General features: G+C 38.2%; 1 protein-coding gene across 1 annotated transcript in view; it reads left to right on the plus strand.

The window, feature by feature from the left end:
* The window catches only part of PREP (prolyl endopeptidase), an 84356-nt gene that overhangs the window by 48571 nt on the left and 12857 nt on the right, over positions 1–22928 (plus strand). The window contains exons 9-11 of the mRNA XM_085543681.1: positions 3492–3689; positions 5566–5669; positions 19728–19864. Of these exons, the coding sequence (XP_085399807.1) occupies positions 3492–3689; positions 5566–5669; positions 19728–19864 (439 nt within the window). The remainder of the gene's footprint in view (positions 1–3491; positions 3690–5565; positions 5670–19727; positions 19865–22928) is intronic.

Raw genomic sequence — 22928 nt, forward strand, 5'->3', positions numbered from 1 at the left:
GCTTGCATGGATGGTCTGAGGAGCAGCTGTTCTGTCTGTTACCCAAGGAGGTACCCTGTGGGGCTGGCTGGCACGCCAGCATGACAGAGAGGAGGAACTTGGCTGCAATGCAAGGGACCAGATTGATAAGTTCCTACTGTGAGATGTTGTGTGGATTAGATGTCATGTTTCTTAGCAACTAAGAGCTAAGATCTGGCCAAGCTAGGTGCAGTCCCTCAATCAGGGATGTAGAGGATGTCCAGATGCATGTCCCTGACTTCAGTTTTATTCTGCTTCTCAGGGTAGGGCTTTGGTGTGTCTGTTTAACTCAGTTTACCATTTTTACCATGGAAAAGCTGTATCAATCACAGATGACTAAAGCCTATTGGTTATTTAAGGAAGCATTGTTCCTGATGTTTGCAGCTTCAGAAGAGCTTTGCCCACCCCCCTGCTCTCTCATTTGTTTGTCTCATACTGTGAGAATGTAGAGTATAAAATCCTTGTTGTGCTGAAGTTGGTTGGAGCCTTGCCCTTAGCTTAATCATGGCAGTCTGTCACTGATGGTGTCTCAGAGGAAAGACAGATGCTGTGAGAACTTGCTTGCCCTCACATGTTTCAAAATGATTCATGGTTTACTCTGCAAGTTGCTAGTGCTCTCCTTTCAAGTCTACCTGCAGCTGTCTTTTAGTGGATGGTTATGGGTCATTTGCTCGATACCAACGTGCATATCTGTTAATCTGCTGAGACAGTGAACACCGATTGTCATCTGTGATGACCAAAGAATCCAAAAATGACTGGAATCTATTTCCTAGCTAAAGTTTTCACAGCCAATTAACACACATTCTTATTTGTTGAGTGGATACATGAGCATGTTGTATAGAAAATAACTTGTTCATTTCTTCTTATGACTATGTAGTCATCAGGATGGATATTTTCATTGTCAGAGAGAAATGGAAAGTACCAAGGATACTCCTTCACACCTGCTTGTAGCATTTACTGGTGTTTCCATTCATCTCTGATGCCTAAGCCAAAGGATCAGGTTGGAAAAGGCAACTTCTTACTAGTTTATTGTTCAGTATGTGAATCTGTAGAGAAACTCAACAGGGCAGCCAAAATACTTGTTCTATATCCTACAGATGTTTATTGCTGCTTGTTTTCTGTAAAGGGAGTGTACAGCAGTGGTGTCAGCCTGAACTTTTAGACATCTGAGGCTTGTTCATGTACAGTCTTAAAAGCTTCAAGGAAGTGCAGAGGCATTTCGAGTGCATTCCTCAAAACATGGGCAAAGTCAGAGGCTACCGCTGTCACAACAAACTCAACAGTACCTGCAGTTCTCAGTGCTGAGCAGGGGAGCAACAGGCTGAGCTTGCAGTCAAAAAATAACTCTTGTTAATAATTTAGCATTGTTTGCTTGTCATATATATAAATGTTGAGTCTTACTCTTTCTTTTCTTCTGCTCTTTCAAGCTTGCTACAGTTATTTCATTCTGTTTTGATTTGCATGTATTTATGTATGTTCCATTATTGTAAGTTTTGGAGGCAGTTATGAAGGCACAAAAACAGTTATTACAAGGATATGCTGCTGAAATCTCATAGACAGTTTTAAAACCATTTCCCATTGTCTTCTCATATCTTCAGCTTGGTGAAAGTGTCTTATTTGTAAATGAACCAGTTGATGATGAGGTTAATAGTGCTGCTTCCTAGGCAAGTTCTTTAGTAGCAGGAAGCAAGAAGTCTTATGGGCAAATGAATTTCTTATTTATTTATTTATTTTTTAAGGAAAGAGTAATATCTGATGTAGTTTGACTTTTAATGAAACCATCCACTAAATTGCAATGCTTTGCTAAATGATTAGTGAGGAATTAAGGTTGATCACAATTTAAATTTTAAAATAAGGATTTCATGAAGAGTATCCTTGCTGAAGCAGAGTGACGTATATAATATGATTGAGGTTGATCTGAGAGTGTCTCAGTCCATTTTGTGAGACTTTGCCAGGAAATGTCAAGAGTAAACGGAGACATATTTGTCATAGATGTTACTGAGAATACAGAGTTCACAGGAGCTCATTGTAACAGAAGGATGTTACTAGAGGGATTTAATTCGGATTTTTTTTATTAATGATCCAGTTATAGATGTAAATGTTGGCAGGTTGTTCCGTATGTTATGTTCTGGGACTTCTGTTCAAAAATTCCCAGATTTAGACTAGAAGCTTGTGAGGGAGTTGAAAAGTCTGGAGGAAAAGGACAAAAAGAAAAACACAGTTATTTCAGGGGTGGTCTTTGGAAAGAGGGAAGAGCATTAAAGCTTTTATTTCTTGTTTCTGTAACAAATTTGTATGGCTGAGTTCTTTTGGATCAAGCTGAAAGAAGTGTAGGCTATAGACCTTCTAGGTACTGATGGCTTTCAAGCTCTTGGGGATCAAGATAGACCTAAACTCCACATGAAAGCAGAGGCTGTTAAAGAAGCTAAGCTATGCAAAGTAGTGAGTTCAGAAAGAGCTTGTTATCTTTAATGGAAGGAGCACATGATATGTCATTGAACTTCTGTTCTGGCTCCTGAATGCTCAATTATGTTTTTATAAGACAGTGTTCAGTACAACTCTATGAATTCAAGTCATTTGTTTTTACAGGGCTTTGAGGAAAGAGAAGAAGCTGTTAAAATGTGAATAATACAATACAGAATAAGATGGAAATTGTGCCAATGTTTCCTTGCTTCTGTTTTGTCTTTTGTTCCTGTGCTGGCATTTTAAATTCCCCACTTGCTGCTTTGACACTGGCAGCGTGCCCCAGTCATTCCAACGTGATTTTTCTTGCTCGTTTGAGTCCATCCTTTTTGGTTTTGCTCCAGTAGATAAGATAAGGCATTGTATAATGCTGGTGCCTTATCCAGGATTTTCATTTCCAGTCTGACTTATCAGGGGAAAAGTGGCATATGTGTGGTTGGAAGAGGACAAGAACCACAGCCTCACCAGTGCTACAAACAAAACTAATTAATCATGTCCATGATTCCTGTGTGCCTGTTTGAGTATTTCACAGTTCTGAATAGAGCTTGCTTGAAGAATAGTCTCCTGAATACTGAGACAATTAAAACAGGATGGATGCTACCTTCTAGGTGCTATACTTACTGTGCAACACAGGATAATGCATCTCTTCATTATTATTAGTTTATTTTGAGTCAAAATCATAATGATTTTTTTTGCCAGTAATACTTATGGAAAAGCATGAAAATTAAAACAAGGTCTCAGTGGAATTTTTTTGAAATCTGTGGTATTTAAGAATAATGTTGATCCATAAGTGCCCAAAATGAGGAATACTCTTAGTTAAACGATTCTTTCCACCTGCATCTGCATAAATCAGCTTAAAGCAACATGGTGAGCACATATCCAAAGAATGTCATCCTTTATGTTTGGGTTCATGTTTTTTGTTTCAGAAGTCAAGTGACATATAAAATGGTGTGGTGTATGTCAGTCAATTTATATATGATGTTTGTTTTTTTCTTTTCCATGCTCTTCAGAATGGGTTGCTTGTGTGAGATCCAACTTCCTTGTTTTATGCTATCTGCATGATGTGAAGAATGTCCTACAACTTCATGATCTAGCTACTGGTGCACATCTCAAGACTTTCCCATTAGAGGTTGGGAGTATTGTGGGTTATAGTGGTCAGAAGAAGGATAGTGAAATATTCTATCAGTTTACTTCATTTTTATCTCCAGGTAAGGTGTTTTGTTTGTGTTTGTTTGTTTTTCCTACTGCATATTGGGTTTTTTTTCCTGGTGACTTCTATTCTGTTGTTCAGTAGGTACTAAATACATCTACAATGCAGATAAAATTGTTTTCCTTTCCCTGGGGGAGGGGCTGCATGCTGCAGAATCTACCAGTTGGGAAGTCCACATTGCTTAAGTAATGAACATGTTTGAGTCATCTGCATTCAGAAAGTACAAAGGACTGGCTTGTACTAGAGATGACTATGGTTTGGGAGATTAACTGCCAAGCCATTACCAAAATACCATCCATGACTGCTTGTTTCCTAATATGTGCTTATTCTGCCCACTCTGAGCAGCTATATGTGTGTATAACAGCAGTGTGCCTTTGACCACCTTTTGTGATTTCCTTTGTGATTTCACGTTACTTTAATGCTGCGCTAATGCTTATTTGTATTTTCACCTGCATTAGGCTTGCTAGTCACTATATGGCAAATACAATTCAATAAAATACTTCCCAGCAGGTTAGAATATTCTTCCTTTTATTCCTCCCATTAATTCTCTGTTATGGAAAAAAGCTTTATCAGTTTTCAGGTATTGGTTTTCACTTGTGTTCCTTCACCAATCTCTATCTTTGATTTTCCACGGTCTATAAAAATGATTTAATGAGGCAATTAACTTGTATCAGATGTGTCCTCATTATTTCATTTTTCAGTATAATTTTTATAGCCATAACTTCTGCAGTATTTTCAGGAAACCAGAAGCAATTACCTAAAAGATGCACAACACAGCAGTATTTCAATCAAGCATTGTCTACTCTGGTTAATTTTATTGCCATGAAAATTTCTGTGGACCATTTATTGCCTTAAGCTTGTAGTGTTCTTTACTTTAATGCGTGCTTAACAATTCTAGAGAGACTCATTGGTTTTTTAGAACTAGAAAAACGGAATAATTAACAGTGAGTGTAGTTTTCTACATCATGTATATCTGTACTGTATGTATGAACTATAGGATTTTCTAGGATGTTAACCAGTGTGCAGGCACTGATAGTCTCAGCCACTTTACTGAAAATCTTACTTTGTATGGTCCCTGTTCAAGTGTAACAGGATTGAATGACAGGACTGGTGATTTACAGTCTATATACAAAATTTTTCTTGTCCAATAACACCTCTGCATTGTGTCTAGATTGCTGAAGCCCTGCAATTCTGTTACACCCTGAAAAACAATAATAATCCTTAAAGCCTAGTGGTTTTATACTGCTCAAAGGCAGAGATTTTTCTCCTGCAAAATCACTTGGAAAACACAGGTGTGTTTCAAGAAAGTGTAGCTGCATTCAAACCTTCAGGATCAGGGTGTAAAATAAATGGTAGGAGACCAAATTCTGTTCAGTCGCATAGGTAATCTCTGCTACTCTGCTGCTATCTCAAGTGGGTTCCCAGCTCTTTCTGTTATCCAGGGTTGTGTTTGAATTGTAATGTCAAAATATTTTATTGTAAGGAGAAAAATGACCTGAATAAAATTCTTGGTATAGTTATTCTTGGTCAGGTAGCTCTGGGGGAGATGTTTTGAAGAGGGCTTTATACTTCTTCCGGTTTTATCAGTCTCAATAAATGCTTTTTTACTTCACGAAAACAACAGATTTTCTTTTTTTCCAGTTTGTTTAATCCACTTTTGATCCTAACTTTGGGCAGAAAATCTTTGCATCCCTCTTAGAATAAATGTAGACGTATTTTTTTTTTAAGAAGTATTAACTGAAAGAGTTATCAGGAGCTTTTTTTTCCACTCTGCTGAATTATCCATATCATTCATTACTCCATCACAATGCCTAACTACTGTCCTTTTAACAGTGCCCCTTACTTGAAGCTGACAAAGTTGTACTCTGTTATAGGTATTATATATCACTGTGATCTGACTAAAGAGGAACTGGAGCCAAGAGTTTTTCGGGAGGTGACTGTGAAAGGATTTGATCCTTCGGTTTACCAGACAATTCAGGTAATAAATGCAACTCCTTCCAACTGGTTGTAAACCCTTAGACGGAAGTTTAACAAAATTGTGCTTTGCTGAAGGTGAGTGATTTCTTCAGCTTCTGAGCCCTACAGGGCTCTTGGGCCTAAAGATCCTCCTAGAAACTATGTTAAGGCACATATGAAATAAAGAGGTGATTTGAGACATCTAGCATGGCTTCACTGAGGGCAGATCTTGCCTGACCAATCTGGTGGCCTTCTATGATGGAGTGACAGCTTCAGTGGACGGAGGAAGGGTGATGGGTGTCATCTGTTGATATCATCTGCTGTGATTTCATAACAAATACTGTGGCTAAAAATATTATGTGAAATACACATTTTAAGTAGCAAATAGCATATACACTTCCATGTCAGATACCGTTTTATCAGACCACCCTTCTGCTGCCATCTGTCATGCAGCACTAGCAGGATGGTTTGTCCTCTACTGCCATACTGCCACCATGTGCCTCCAATATCATGAGCCAACATAGCAAAATAGAAGGCATTACTTTCAGAGCAGTCCTCATAGTTTGATGTGAACCAAATGTATATGCTGCTGTTGACAAATAAAGTTTGAATTAGCTCTTGCAAGAGAACTATGAAATTCATAGCACAATTTCTTGTGTTTTGAAAGCATTTGCTGTTTAGACGCTGTTCCCTGGAAGGACAAGTATTTAAAAGGGTATTTGTTTTCTTGGGGCTGTGATTGTCTCTTTTGCCAAAATTGTTTTTACAAGTGAAGTGATTTTCATTAGAAGTTCATTGTGTTGTTCTGCCTTTCAGCCCCATCTGCAGCACTGATTTCAAGTTGTGAATCACTGATAAGGGAAAATTAGCCTCCAAACAATCTAATTCCTAGTGGAACTTCTCACTGTACAGTTTGGCACAGTTATTAATCTCTGTTTCAAGAAAATAAAACACAGAAGAGCAGTCAGGCTGGAGATTGATTGACAAAGCTGTGGGAGAGATTTGTGCACAGCACCTGCCCATGCTATTCCTGGATCTTGCTGTTGCTGTTAGTGTCCGTTCATGAGCATTAAATGCTCTCATTAAAATGAGAAGTAAAGAAGGCAGAAGAGGAAAGCAGTGTCCTATGAGAGAATGTAGAAAGCTCAACCTGTTTAGCAGTACAAGAGCTGACGTTATCTCTTTTTTTTTCAGTGTGGATAGATAGAAGCAATAAGAAGACAGTCTCTTGTCTAATAGGTACAGAGAGGTCACTTGGTTTTGGAGAGCTACTGAATTTTGATTCAGTAGCTGGGTCAGCTGTGTTTCTTATACCAGAGGAGGAAAGTGCATTTATTTTACACTGAATCTATGCACACACACACACACACAAAATTCTTCCTGTTGCAGAACTGATTGAGTTTTGATTATTTGCTTGTTTTTAACAGCATATGGAGTTTGACTCCTGTCTTGATCTCATGGGATGAGGAAATAGAATTAATACTTGGGGAAACAAGTTGCTTATTATTGCTTGTTTCAATTTTATTCATTTTTATCTCCTTGTGGTTTCATATTGCAGGGGGGAAGAAGACTAAGAAGTACTGTGAGAGAGGAGGGAATGTAAGGAAGTGCATGAGTTTTAGTACTTGCTACAGTGTAGCAGGCCACCTACCCTCTTCCAAGGGGAAAGTAAACTCTGGACTGTTTCACTTTTCATCAAAACCCCCAAGATGAGTCTGAAGTCTTTAGCTTAGGGCTTTTCTGGCGCTTTGGTAATGGCTGTGGTTTTGGCACCTAGTCAACAGTCTTGCTCTGGCAGGCATCAACAAAATCGCAGTGACAACTGTGGCAGCGTTGGCAGTTTGCCTACGTGAATTTAACTTCTTACACCCATGGCATGTGATTCCTATGAACACCGCTTTAATCTGCCAGTAACTTTTCTTCTTGCAGGTCAGCGAGGAAGCAACTCAAAACACGATCTTTAGGTTTTAAGGTTCTGTATCTCTTTAAAGCCAGAAGCTAGTATATTGGAAAATTATTTATAGTGCAGCCATATTGCACTCCACTTTAAGGTGAAAATTTGTACTTGTGAAGGATGTTATGTCTAGAATAGCAATTAGTGAAGGATTTCCCATAATGACCTTAAATGATCTTGAACTTTTGAAGCCAGCCTAAGCAGAAGCAATGCACTCAAATAATCCGTACCAGTAATTCTGACAGACCATGATATTCCCTAAGTCTGGAGGTGAATAGAGTAGGAACCAGATCTTCATATTCCAAGCAGGAGGGATGTAGTAATTTAATTTGAACTTGATTGGCAAAGAAAGCAATGCAATTTTCCTGTTTTGAGGCCTAAATGTCCAAAGTTGCTCTCTCCCCTTCTTACATTCTACACAGCATTGTTGTACAGTTTAGGATGTTGGGAGTTTGTATTCAGCAGAATGCAGAACAATAGAAGTGTTGTTTGTGGTGGAGGAGTACAGAAGTGCTCTTAAGAAGGATTAACACAATACCAGACCACACAGTTTGAATGGATAATAGTAAAATTCCAGTCTCTCTCTTTTTGTGATCATCATACAGGCCTTGTGATTTGTTATTCCCAGGCTTTCTAATGTGAGATTTTGTGTGCAGAGAATTGAAGAACTTCTTAAAATGCTGCTTTGCAGAACCTTCATTGAGCCAGCAGTGTGCTCTTGCAGCCCAGAAGGCCAACTGTGTTTTGGGCTGCATTAACTAAGGGGTGGCCGGCAGGTAGAGGGAGTGATTGTCCTCCTCTACTCAACTCTTGTGAGGCCCCATCTGGAGTACTATCTCCAAGCCTGGGGTACAGGAAGGATGTGGAGCAATTAGAGTAGGTCCAGAGGAAGGCCACTAAGGTGATAACAGGGCTGGACCACCTCTCCTATGAGGAAACGTTGAGGGAACTAGGATTGTTTAGCTTGGAAAATAGAAGGCTCCAGGAAGACCTCATTGTTGTCTTACAGTACTTGAAGGGAGCATATAAACAGGAGGGGGAAAGACTGTTCACAAGGGTGGATAGTGATAGGACAAGGAGGGATGGTTTTAAACTGAGACAGGGGAGGTTTAGGTTAGATATTAGGAGGAAGTTTTTCACACAGAGAATCCATTTTGATATATGGGAGCTTTATACAACTGCAGAGGAGTTAAAATGATTATTTTACAGCCTTCTATGTCTTAAGTTATTGCATTGTTAGCAGTGAATAAAAACAGTATAGATTTCTACAGTAAATGACTAAATACATCTTACCAACAAGGAAAAAAGATTAAAAGTGTTCTTCACAGATTTTTCCCTTCTCTTTTTTTTCCCACCATTCATATTCACTCCTGCGGTAGTTCTTACATCCAATAATTAACCATGGACACATCACTGTTTTAATTAACTCCCTTACAAAATAAGTAAGAATTCTCTGTAAAGATTCTCAATGGGAATATTCTTGCAGCTCTTATTTTCCCCTTTTTATAAGCTGTTGGTGTTATTTCTCAAAGGCAGTGAGGAATACTAACTCAGTTTTACAGGAACAAAAACATTCAAGATGAGATTTGTCTGTGGTTACATGCTGATGTGCCAGGGTTTCTTTTTTGATATGGGTTGCTCTTCTTTTTGCTGATGCCAGGAGCTGACTCTTCAGATGCAATCAGAAAACTGTTAAGTAAGTTTTTGGTATCACATATGTGCCAGTTCATAGAACTTTAGCATCAGTTTAAAAAACATACAGAAGAAAAACAGATTAAAAAAAAAAACAAACAACAACCAACCAATAAAACCTAAATATCATCCACTCCCAGTATCTCCAACAATGTTAAATACTGACTAAAGAATGTCTTTTGATCAGAATAGTGTACATATATCTCATAGAGTTGCAGAATAAACAGTCTCATTCTATAATGGTGAAGGATCAAATGCAAAGTGCTTCCACAAATGTCTGTTGTTCCCAACCTTCTTTATGGCTCCTCAGGTCTTGTTCAGATTCACGCAGTAATATAAGTGGAAAATTTCACCATACTAACGACTATATGTATAATTGTCCTCTGAAAGAAAGAAGCGATAACTACCAGTTTTCTTTTCTCTGTCTGTTTCTTGGGGCTAAAATCAACTTTGCTGGCATGCCAGTGCATTGCTCATAATGACAGTTTTCCTCTGCAATTATGGGAATGTTTTTTTTAATGCATCCTTGCCCGCTCATTACTTTGCCTCACAGGGCCTATCTAGGAGAGGGTTAAATCATGATTTAGTGCTGCACTGAGGACAGCTCTCTCTGGGACTATAGTCATTAGTTTTATTCACTTTGTACACTGGCAAAAGGACTTCAGGTGATTGCAGCTGTCAGACCTCACTGATATGGATCAGAATTAAAGCTTCTGATCTGGCAGGGAAAGGCATTGCATAGTATAGTATAGTCCTGTTGAATAGTCATTAAGTCATTAAGAAGAGAATTTGCAGCTTAATAAATTGTATGGCCTCACCAGCTGTTCCTGAAGATTTGTCTATGATTCTATGAAATTTTATTACATCATGGCTTTATGAAAGGCAGAAAGGAAGCTTCTTTTCTTTCATTCTTTTTGTTTTCTCTACTTATGAGGCTTCTCTTTCTGAGATCGTATAAAGTATTAGTTGAAATGATCTTTTGAGGTTATTTTTTACATTGCAGTTAAAGAGACTGGATTATCTCTTTTTCTACTAGAGAACAAACTGTTACTGCCTAGCATGGGATGTTTCAATCAGAAGAACCTCTGGCAGAGCTGCTGTGATAACAGGACAGAAAAAACAGGGAGGGAAAAAACTGCAGTGAGTGCATGCAGTGGCAATGTGGTGGTCGTGTATCCATGTGCTAGAGCACATAATGTTTACGGCAGGTCACAGTTATGATTTCTAAGACAGGCCACTTCTGCCTGTACTATTCCGGACTGGCTTTTATCCACTTGGTTGCTAAAAACCTCCAGTTTCCCAAGGCAATTTGTCCCAGTGGTTCACTGTATTTATTGTTAGAAAGCTTTTTTTTTGCAGGGGAAAGAGGAGTCTGCCACCAGGTTTTACCTAAATTCTCTTGCTACATTTGCAATGCATAGCTTTGTGTCCCTCACAGACAGGATTCTTTTCTTTAGAATATAAACATCTGCAATCTGCTCAGTTTTTCTAGACAGCTTTATATTCGGTTCTTCTTCCTTTTCCCTGGATTCAATAAATGTCCAGGATGTGATATGACATGCTAAGCAAAGTAATTGTAGCTGAGGTTTGCAAATGTTAAGTATGGTAGAATGAGTTGTTTCATTTGTTATATTCCTGTTGTAGGTAAGAATTCTGCTCGTATGTGCCAGTTAAATGGATTTTTCTTGCCTGAAAGTTCTTTGTTTGCTCAAGTTTGGTTTGACGTGTTCTGTACCTTTCATTTCCTTCTCTGAATTATTTTAGTCAGTTCTTTCCCATCCTGTAGGTGATTGCACCTGTCCAAACATCGTGCTGCATTTTTTGCCATACTGGATTTTGTTCTACTTTTTCATGTAGCTTTGCCTTGTGTTCTCTTTGCAGAAAGCACTCCCTTGCTGCCTCTTTTCTTCTGGAGACTCTTAGTGTTTCCCTAATGAAACTTCCCCACAGTTCCCCCTGTTCCACTTAGGTACTTCGCAGTGAGTGAATTTCTCATCCTGAACGATGTCCTTGTGGGCCACCAAAGAACTGGAGTGTTTTCAGAACAGAAATGGCTCTGACACAGCTGAGGCGTTTGTATTTGTGAGCCCCAGGCCTCTAAGCACACACAAGTTAGTAACTAGCTTATATTAGGCTTGACATACAACTGATGCAGAAACATTTAAGGTAGTACAGCAGCCTACAGAGAACAAACTGGAAAGTTATTGCTCCTTTGTTTACTTGTGTTATTGGAGCACTTTGGAGGCTTAGTCATGGACTATGTTCACCAGTACACTGAAGTGCCATGTACAGACAAGCCATTAACAGGGCCCCTCGCCAACTACACCTTGAAAGCAAGACAGTTCAAGAAATTATGTTTCTGGGCAGTTAGAAACTGTGTGTTAACTACATAGAGGCATTGGAACCAAATTATAATTAACACTATTTAAAAGTAGTGAAAAATACCCATAAACATAAAGAAGGGAAAGTAGCAGCTCGCTTTCCACTCAGCACAGTTCATCACTAATTACATGAGGTTTTTTTTTCCTTTGGATATTTTTTCTGTATGTGATCCAATACAAATTCATCAGGGCACAATTTTATTAAGGGTAATCTAGTTTGCAGCTTCATTTATCAGTTGATTTTATTTTATCAACACTGCCCGGAGGTACTGATAGAATATCATCTTTCCTTTGATTAATTGTTTCTGCTCTGTCCTGGAGGAACATCTTAGAAAATTTGTGGGACAAGAGAAACCTCCTAGAAGCATAATTATAGCAACTAGTTTTTTACCCATATTAGATGAATAATATTAAAGAAATAGACTTCTTGAGTTTGACTTGCTTTTCTCACATGCACAGAAAAATGGATGGATAAATTCTTCCTGACAAGTACAGCTTGCTTTTCAGCCAAACGCTTTTGGAAGTAATAGTACACAGTGTTTGGTTGTAATGACTTAAAATACCCAAGAAACAGAAAAGATTCAAAGGATAATGGTAGAATACCTGGAGCTGAGGAATCTTTTACCATTAGAAACATCCCTGAAGTTTTTCTTCCACTTCTTGGCCTACTTTTGAACTACTAACAGCCACTGAACTTGCCTTGCAGCAGTTAGACATTTCATCTGTTTTGTGATTATTAATATTTGAATTCTTTGACTGATAAAAAAGTTTATTGAATTTTACCACCTATTCAGATATTGCCCATGAAAGGAAAGATCAGTACAAGCTGTCCGTAGTTTTTCTGTTTAAATAAACAAGTTTATTTTTCTTCCCTTTGTTTTTTTTTCCCTTGTTCAAACATTATTATAGAGATGCATTAGCATATCCCTTGGTGTTCCTTTTATGAAGTACCTTCAAGCCTTGTGATGTCTGTCTTGAAAATACATCATAAAGTGACATTCTTGCAAGGTTTCATTGTACTAGTTTGTTGTCATTCCCCCTCCCACACAGAATAGATGATATGTTTCTTTTCAAGCCAAAGAATAGAAGTGAAGGGTTTTGCTGTACTATGTGTGCAACTTTTCTTGGTGCTTAGTGATTTATGGTGCCTCTGGTTTTGAGTAGCCAGCAGTGTCTCTAAGCAGACTAACCCTGAAATTATTTAGCTATCAAAAGTCATAAACCAAGTTTCTTGGCAATGTAAGTGGAATAAGTGGGTCCTTCTCTGACATAAGCTGGGTTCTTGGCATCACCAGTGTCAAAATTCAATTTGTTCTGCAGGTTTTTGGATATGCATTTACAGGTGAAATTTGAATACCCTGACTATTCTAGATGCCCTGCATTAGGAATTAGAAACAAGGTGTGGATGATCTTTTTGAAGCAACAGCTCAATGGCACAGCTCTCTTGAGATAACCAATCAAGTTCTGACCAAAATAGGAACAGAAATGCTTCATTAGCTGGTTTTTATTTGAATGAGAATATCTTTCTCATTTCCCATCAGATGTAATAAACCATAAATTAGAATAGCTGTTATGGAATAGTGTACATACTGCAAGTTCCCTCCTTTGCATAGTGGGATTTTATTTTTAAAGTGTTTACCATTACAACCCAAACTGATTTACAGCATGGTAAAGAGGAGGGTTGTTTGCTTTCTAATGCTTACACAGCGTTACAGTGCTCATGTCAGAGCAGATTTCTCAGTGAAGTAAATCTTGGATTTAATGAAAGAAATTGCATTAGCCAGCAGATGTTACTTGCATGTGTGCATGTGCTGCTTCTATTGAGAAATCTCTTTATCTCATTCATGAATACCTAAGCATACAGGTAATATAAGAAAGAGACCATAACTTTCATAGACCTATGGGAAAAAAGTTTATCATGACTACAATATATATTTAATTCAAAAGGTATATCTATCTGATATGTCTCTGTACTATACTCTCAGTGTTCCTTACAATTGAGGAAAGAAGATGGAACAGTACATGGCAAATGCTACTTGGTCTGTTGTAGGAAGCACTGGGATTGCTATGAAGTAAGGCAGAGAGAGAAACCAACAAGTCTGTCAGGTTGCAAAAGAGGAGTAGAAGGAATTCCTTGAATCTAATTTGCCACTAACGCTTTATATGATAGGTCTGCTACCTCATAACTGATCACAGAAAAAATGTGATTTAGGAATAATGTCTGCCCTGCTTGGCCTGCAGAATTTCTGAACTCTCAGCTGTATTTTATTCCTACTTTTTCTCCCCACCGTTACACTGTGAAATACCTCACTGGAGACATTTGCAGAAGGGCAGCTGAACTGAAGAAGACATCTTTTCTGAAAGGTCATCTCCTCTGTCATCAGGAGGCTGCTTTTCATCCCAGAAACAGGTTCTTCTAAGAGCTTTCTCCATTATTTTCACAGTGCTTTTGAAAATGTCTGTAGTGAGTGCTCTTCCTTCTGGATTTTACCTGCATTAATTTCTGCTGTACTGAGTCACTTTGGCTCCTGTCCAGCTCTGTATTTAGCAAGCTTTGCAACCAGCACAGAATCGCTTTGAAGCTAATTTAAGAAACTTAAAGAAGATTGATTAGGATTTCCCTCTGAAGAAGGGAAACTGCAGATCCTGTAGATTTGCTGTGTAGCGGTAATAGGCTGCCAGATCTACGATGCTCTTTGGACATCTCTTTTTTCTATAGTCGAGTGCTTGTTGATGCTATAGTCAATGGAGTATTTCTTCTGTGATGGAGAGCTATGTAGCCTGCAGTACAAAACCAGGGGGTATTGTTGGTTTGTTTTGTAATGTCAGAAATTAGGAGAATCTGAATGCACTGTGCAGAGGTTGTGTTCAAGGCCAAGCACTGGGAGGGAGAATCTTGATTCTATCACAGACTATGAGACTTTCGCCTTCTCACCTCAAGCAAGTAGAATATTTCCCCCTGCCTGCCAATACTGATACTTTCAGACTTGCTGGTGTAGGGTCTTTGTGATTTGCCTCCCTGAAGTGTTGAGCAGCAGTTATTACAATCTATCAATTTTAAGCGTTGCTGTACAGCAACCTCTAGTGCTATCAGTGCACAAGTTCGAACTTTCTTCAGGGACTACTCCATTAGGTTTACCCTTTCAGTCTTCTTTGAAATACAGCTGTATGGAATTTCAACAAAGCTTTTGCAGTATATGGGGAAACTAATGACATTACAAGTTTCAAATTTCTTATACTTTTCTTAACTTGGCATATTAACTTGGCGTGTATTTTGGCATAAGTGCAGTGAGACATCTTCGTTTTGCAGTTAATGAAGGGAATACTGCAGATGAATCTGAACATGTGAAATGTAGTCCCTGGAAGTTAGAAATGAAGTGGTCATTCCTTTTGATCAGCTGCTCAGCACAGGTTTGCTCGGGTCACCCTACTTGTGTGTGCTGAAACTGAAGAGAGGAGCCATGGGTGAAGGGGATGTCCCTGTCTGCAAGCACAAAACAATAGCTGAACTTCACAAGTCTGCTACATCCTGTTCTTTTTCAAAAGGAAAGAAATTAATTCAATAAAACACTAATTGACAATAGAACAAAAGTCTGTTTGAAGGCATTGTCTTGGTATTTCTGTATTTAAATTATGGTACAGATGTTTTTAATAAAGCCTGTTCTATTATGGTTTATGTGCCTTAGTTACTTTTCGTAACGTTCTGTGGCATTTTAGTGCAATGAATGTCAATGCACTGACAGATACAACTTTTACCTGGTTTGGATCAAGCACACAAAGACATGGAAATAACTGATATATCTGGTATGTAGTAACTAATCTTGAAAGAGAGGTTGAGAGACATTTTTAGAATCACAAGCAGCTTTCTAAGAATGATTAGCCTATTGTGATTTAGAGAGTGTTTCAAATCCCAAGTCAAAAGATTCTTTTCATATGTAAAATTAACGTATTATCAGCAAAGAATAATTATGTCTGAAAAGTTGCACAAAACACTTTTTAATTGCAATTTAATTATTCTTGCTATTAACTAGCATGTTAAAAATTATGAAAGATTTCTAGACATTTAGATATGTTTCACAGCTTTAAAAATTTGCATTAGACTTATTTAGATTATTTTGGGCTTCTATATATATATATATATATTCTATGATTCAAAGCAGTATCTCAAATCCTGTGTTAAATCTTACCTTAAAATTGGTAGAAGTTCAGCATGTTTTATTTTTGCTGAGGGGGATTTTCAATTTTATAAAAGAAAGGTGATTTCAGGTATCTACCCACCTTTTTTCCGTGAACAACCACAATGACATTCACCCTTTAATTTGTGTATTCTGTAACAGACAACAGATTTTTAAAAGCGAGAAAAAATGACACCGAGTATTCCCAAATTTCTGACTCTTAGTTTTTAAGGGTGGAAGCCTGTATTTAATTTCAGTAGCTTTGAGTATTTTTAGCTGTGTGATGCAGTGTTGTACTCGGGCAGATTCATTTTATTTATTTGTTGTGATGATCATATCACTTCCTTTAGTGCTATATGATACTGACTTGGTATTTATTCACAGAAGTGCATGGTGGATGAGTGCCAAAATTATTTTTAATTCAATGTGTAAGTTCTCGCTGTCTGATTATATTATCTCTGTAGACAAATAAAAGGGAAAACCTGACTTTTTGACTGCTCTTTTCCGAACTCTGCCAACTTTTCAGAAGCTGAATTATGTATGTCTGCTTCATGGCCTTTTGTGAAGAAGAGAGAATGCTCTTGTTGTCCTTACAGAGGCATAAATTGATAAACTAAGGATCTTTCTGAATTTATATCTGTATCTGTGGTGCTGGGTGTTGGTTTTCCTATTCCTTAAGCAAAGATCATGTAACGTAAATTCTGCATGCTTATAACAAACAGGAATTAAGAGGGCAAAGACTGCCCCAGAACTGAATGCACAGCACACTTTTTATTCTCATTAGCTGCTAAGTAAATTTGCAAATCATTTATATGTAGACCTTACTGAACGGGATTAGAAGTAAGCTTCTAGTGTCTGTTTTAGATCAAAATTGAGTGTAAATTGTTTTGAAGTACTAAGGCTTGTTTATTTAAAGCAAAAAGGATAGAAACTGTATGTACTAATGAGGAACAACAAATCTTGTTGTGTGTAGTTTATATAGTTTAATTTTCAGGTGCTTCATAGTAAGGAATAGATGTGCAAGCAATGTTGCTTTCTCTCTGAATCATGCTAATTAGAATAAGGTTTCTAAATCCATGCCTCATGTTCCAGCATCTGAATTAAGAGAGATTCTTTCTGGCAGTGAGAGCCCAGGCCATGTGACACAAAGGGACTGTAGTGTGAGACAAAGTTATGCTTACAACTATTTCAGGGCTCCTCTGCTGCTCCCACACATGCTCTGAGAATAGCCTGAGAGGCTGCACGCAGCAGGAGCACCCTGCCAACCACACACTCCTGGTACACTCCTGGAGACTGAAAATATTTATTTTCAGCATTTCACACCTCCTTCCTGTACTACTTCTATAGTTTCATTCTTCCCAGTATGTCTGATGCATTGTCCTCAAAGTGGTTTTGGAGGGAAAAGTATTGCTTTTTATATGTGCTAATGGCTCTAGTGATGTGAGTCTTCATTTGTGGAAGTATGTGAGCGATGAGTAACGTAATGCGACTGGCACAAGTGGATCACTCGGCACTGCAATAAAGCAGAAAACCATAGGACCCTTCTGTGAGCAGTTACTCTTGTAAAAACTGTCAGCTTCTAAAATTAGGCATGAAGTGCCATCACGGGAAGGTTTTCTCTTCAGGGCTTGCCCTTTCCAGTTTACCTTAATCTTTGAGATAGAAGCACAGCCCTTTATTGGTTGCATAAATAAACCATTGGACTTGCTTCAGAGATAACACCCAATTTAAAGGTGAGATTGAATCAGTTGTTGAAAATAGTCTATTTGGAGAAGCTTAAATAGGTTCACATATCTCTGTGTCTCACTGAATTGATTTTTTTTCCCACCTCCCATTTGTTCCTCTCAGAGAGGGAGGTAATGATTATTTCAGTAAAAATAGGAATGAAAACCCTTACATTGCAAATGTCACCTTGACATGCAGTTTTTCAGTCTGGTTTATTTTTTTTTGATGAGTTTGCATTTACCTGCATGTTATTTAATCCTAACTGATAATGATAAAAGCCTTGCTGAAGTCATTTTCCAGAGAGTTCTATAAGAAAAAGAAAAGGTCCAACAGCATTGTTACTGGAAACACAGGAGGGCCAGGTGTGCACGTTGTGTGAATTGCCAGCAACAACTGGAGTTGTTGGAGAGTATTTTAGAGAGGAGTCTCTCTGGAATGCTTCATCTCTATCCTCAGCAGGTCTCTTCTCTTGTCCATCAGCTATTTTATTTGTTTATAGTGTTCAATTTGTTTGTAATGTCTTTCTAAATGCTTTGTGTGTTCTCTTATAGTGCGCCCTGATGAGTACTTCAGCAGTAAAGAGGTGTTTGTGGCAGGAGCTGGGAAGGGTTATTTCATCTATGCAAAAATGCCTTCAGCTTTAAGTTCTGATTTATATATATTTTTTTAACTTTAATAGGAACTGAAATGCTGAACTGTACCTAGAATAAGCCTACAAGACTCAGTGAAGACTTCAGATACTGACACAGTGTCTTTGGAAATTTCTCACACATCTTTAGCCATCATTAAACTAAAATCAAATGTGATTCTTTTTTATTTTTTTTTTTAACATGCCATGTAGCTTTCTGTTTCACATTACAAGCAGTGCTCAGAATAAATATGTTGGGAGAGATCGTATTACTGGTGGGGTTCATTAGTTATAAAAACAGATCCTGTTGATCACGTAACACTTTATATGATAGGTTTCTTTCCTCTAAAGCTGAAGGGGTTGTAAATGTACAATGAAGAAAGGTTGTAGTTCTGTTACTTTGTTCTGATTTGACTGGAAGCCACAAATCTTGATACCAAACCCAAAACAATGAGCTTTAGGATAAGCAGTAAACTGCATTCATGCCCATGTTTTGTTTGGCTGTCAAAATAGGATATGCTAGATCCTAAACCAGAAAATGCGTGCAGATACATGCATCTAAATAACAAGATGAAGAAATTCTGCTAAGCAATTGCTGCGGATGTATCTATATGTGAAATTTATCTTTTAAGTTACTACAGCACTGTGACTTATAGTAGAGAAGCACGTAGGAAAGCATATGCTGCCTGGATGCTTGATTTCCTAAAAGCCAGCAGATAGCTCTGTTGTCCTGCCAGGTGGGCTTGGGGGTTCTGTAGTGCCAGCACTCCTGGTCCGAGCTGCTGGGAAATGCCTGGAAATATGCCAAATATGACAGAAGTGTCTGTTGTGGATTATGTTACCACTGTGATTAGGGGAATTTGAGACAACCTGGAAAGACCAGCCAGTGCTCGATCCATGTTTGCGGGATACAGACCTGCTGTTATGAGTTTATGGTGCATGCACAAGTGTTGAGTAGTCACCTTTTTGATGCTTTCAAAAGGTTTAATAAGAAACAGGATTTTCAGCCATTCAAGGTTTATTCTTTTGATTTGAGTCTGGTGTGTGGAATGACTGATGAGAAATGTTATTAATGTATTAACAGTGTTAACAAAATGTATGCCAATATATTGATACCAAAAACTTAATTCTATGGCTTTTTAAATATCTTTAGCCTTTTTCTTATGGTTAAATTTGTTTTTACAAGCAAATACTGCTGCATTTCAGCCGACAACATAAAGTCTTAAGGGAGTTTTACATATTTTGTTTGGGAGTCGCAGAGCTATTTCTTACCCAAAACAGTGCGTTTGCTTGGGTCTCACTAAGTCGCTACCCTACAATGAGTTGCTTCTTCTCTGTACACTGTTCTCTAGTGTTTGAAATTCAGAATTTTTAAAAATGAGAGATTTTGGGGAATATCTTAGATTAGAAATCTGGTTAATAGACATACCCTTTGTATTGTCACGTTTTGATGTTTTTCAGAGCTATCTAGCAACCATGCAGGTGATGGCTTGATTGTTTCACATTTCTTCTTGTCTTGTCTTAGGTTTTCTACCCTAGCAAAGATGGTACTAAGATCCCCATGTTTATTATTCACAAGAAAGGAATTAAATTGGACGGTTCTCATCCTGCCTTCTTGTACGGATATGGAGGCTTCAACATATCAATTACACCAAGCTATAGGTAAGCAGCAGGGTATTTTACGCCTTCTGAAGCAATTTGATGTTAACAGCTGCCAGAAAGGACTGAGAGCTGGCTGGACTCAGATCTGCAGTGTTAAGGGTTTCAAGTCCTTGAGAAGTAAGATGGAATTGCAAGGGATGCAGATCAGAGTTCAGGCATCATTTGTTTGTTTTCCTAGTTCTGAAATCAAGGGACTTGCCCAGAATCACAGAATACATTTCTGTCAGAGTAGAGAAGTGCTGTGCTCTTCTCAGGTTTACAACAGGCACAATACTCTGTGAATTATAGCTTAACCACTTCCTGCTTTGCCACTGAGCTCAACAGAAAAGGCATAATACATTGAAGTGCTGAACCGATACTATAGGAAGTTTCCTTTTCACCAAATATGTCTTAAATATTAAAGAAAATTCTTGTGTACTTTAAATTATGAAAATTCACATGTATTTTCATTTACTTCTGTGGAGGTTGTCAGAAGCAAAATCATACTGTGTTCCTATATAATTGAGAACAGATAATTTTGTCTGGAGGTAGGTTTGATAAAGGTTCTGCATATGCAAAGCAATGTGTTGTAAACCAAAAATGCTGTTTGCAAAACAGGATTTGTAGCTCTCCAAAGCCATAACCTATATTGAATTCATATCCTTGTTTAAAGAAAAGGCTTATTTCCTCTGCATGGGAATTCAAATAGTCTTAGCAAAAATGGCACTGATTGTCTTAGAGCTTTGATGTATAACAATTGTTTCTAAGCAAGGCAGAAGTAAACAGAAATGCAAAGGGCTGAATGGAACACTGTTTTTCAGATAGACAGGCAGCTCACTAATACAAAAATAATCTATTATCAAACCATCCTGTTAAGTTTGTGTGTCACTAGTCTTCTTTTAGAGTCAGTGTATTTCAAGAAATCCTTTGTAGTGCTTGCTCCTCCAGGTCACAATGATTGTATTTCTAAGTAGGATTTACAGTCTCTGGTGCTCTATATCAAATACCTTGCCTAACAATGGACCTCACATCTTGCACTTTGTGATTACTGGAAAGTATTTTATATGCCTTGTAAAGCTACTTTTTTAATTTCCTGTGGTTTTTTGTGAGACAATTATATAACCAGAATAGGTTTTAAATTCCCTTTTAGATTAGACTCAAGCACTGATTTATTACGGTCTATTGTAGATGCTGAAAACTGCGATAAAACTTACCATGTTTTCTTTTCCAAAGTAAATATAATGTATTTATTGATTTGGGATAAAATTTCATGTGCTGCAGAACCAATGTGAGTTGGCTGCTGGCAAAAGGAGTGGAAGGTATCCCGTGGTCCCTTGTTCCACCTCCCTTTCATTAGCCCTGATGTTTGCTGGAATTTTTGCTAAGCTCATTACCTTCACAATCCTAGCAAAAAGGATGGGTGGCTTTTTCTGCCACTTGGGCAAGTTGAAATTTTACTTGTAGGATCCCAGCATTAGCAAGCAGCAAGAAAGTGCAGCTAACAGAAGAAGGGAAGATGGGAGAAAGGAGCCCTTTCTACAGTGGCCTGTATCTTTCAGAGCCCCATGAAACTGTACTCTTAAATAAGAGTACGAATCTGAAACAATACCTTAAAAGTAAGAAGCACAGAGAACTATCAGTCTCTTTTAATAAATATGTTATTCCACTAATGTGAAGAAGACACAGGTGATCTGTATCTCCCTCCTCATTCTTTCCTTGTAACAGCAACACATCTCTTATTAGCCTTTCAAAAAAGAGAGAAAGACCAAGGCCTTGGAATGCATCTTTACCGTTAATAAACTCAGATTTGCATACTTGATGAGGAAGAACGTTCTGGAAGTAAGCAGGTGTAGAGCAAACAAAGGCAATGACAGAGCCTTTATTTGAGAAATAGGTGCTACAGGTAAAGAAATCACAGAGAAATTAACTCACCTCTCCCAGTAACAGTTTGGAGAAAGGGGTGATCTGAGGAATGGAGCTTTCTCCTGTTTGTACTCTCGCATTGCAGAAGGAAAGGGTAGGGGGAAGGGGAACCCATGCAGACTCAGATTGCATACATGCTCCCAGAAGCATTGATGAGACAGAAAGGGTGTCTCTACAAGCCATCACATGTTCATGTGTTGGTTCAGGCTGTGACCCTGGAATTCCACTACAGTAGGCAAGATCAGGAAAGGAAATTGTAATAGAGAAGTTATGTCAGAAAGGCACGACTTCCATACCTAGTAGACTCAATGCGTGACTATGTCCCTGTTACTATACACTATGGTATTCAGGAGTTGTTCCCAGTTCCTATTTCTCCTATCATAGAATCATCTTGGTCAGCAAAGACCTTAAGGATCACCAAGTCCAACCATCAGCCTGACCTACCAGATCCCTTAGTGCCACATCACACAACACATAAATACCTCCTGGGATGAGAACTGCATCTCTACCATGGGCTGCCCATTCCAATGCTTAACCACCTCCATGAAGAATTTATTTCTAATATCCAGCCTAAACCTCCCTGGTATGTTTCTAGACTTCTGATTTTTTCGTGACCATCTTCTGTCCTATACTTCTTCAAGTCAGTGTAATATTTTCTTGCTGATATTTTGCATCCATCAATGTTAGCCAGCTCTTCAAAAGTGATATTGCTTTTCACGTATTCTCTCATGCATACACACGCACAAAAAGTCTTTTCCCCTGAAAGCAATAGAAACAAATCAACAAGTAAGAGGATCCAAAAATAACTATGAGAATGATAGGCCAAAGTCATTAAGTCAGTTACAGCAGTGTTTTATTTTTGAATGCAAGCATGCATCTTTTATGTGTTTCTCTTGACCAAAGAGCTGTATTCAGTAGCATTTCTAAAATGTGCACACTAGAGCGCTGTCATTAATTATATACAGCCTGCATAGTGAGTGCAAGTTAAAATTGATGGAATTGGCACCTGTGGCTTGGCAGATCTGCTGTGGTGATGCTATTGCAAACCCACCAATAATACCTCAGATTCTGCTAATTACACTGCAGGAAACAGCATGTGTCCCCATACTGTTCTGTGGGTGCCTCTGCAGGTGCAGTAGAAGCAATTTCTCATGCACCCAGA

This window comes from Coturnix japonica, chromosome 3 (genome assembly GCF_054131305.1).
Source record: "Coturnix japonica strain WE chromosome 3, WE-NBRP24, whole genome shotgun sequence".
Taxonomy (NCBI): domain Eukaryota; kingdom Metazoa; phylum Chordata; class Aves; order Galliformes; family Phasianidae; genus Coturnix; species Coturnix japonica.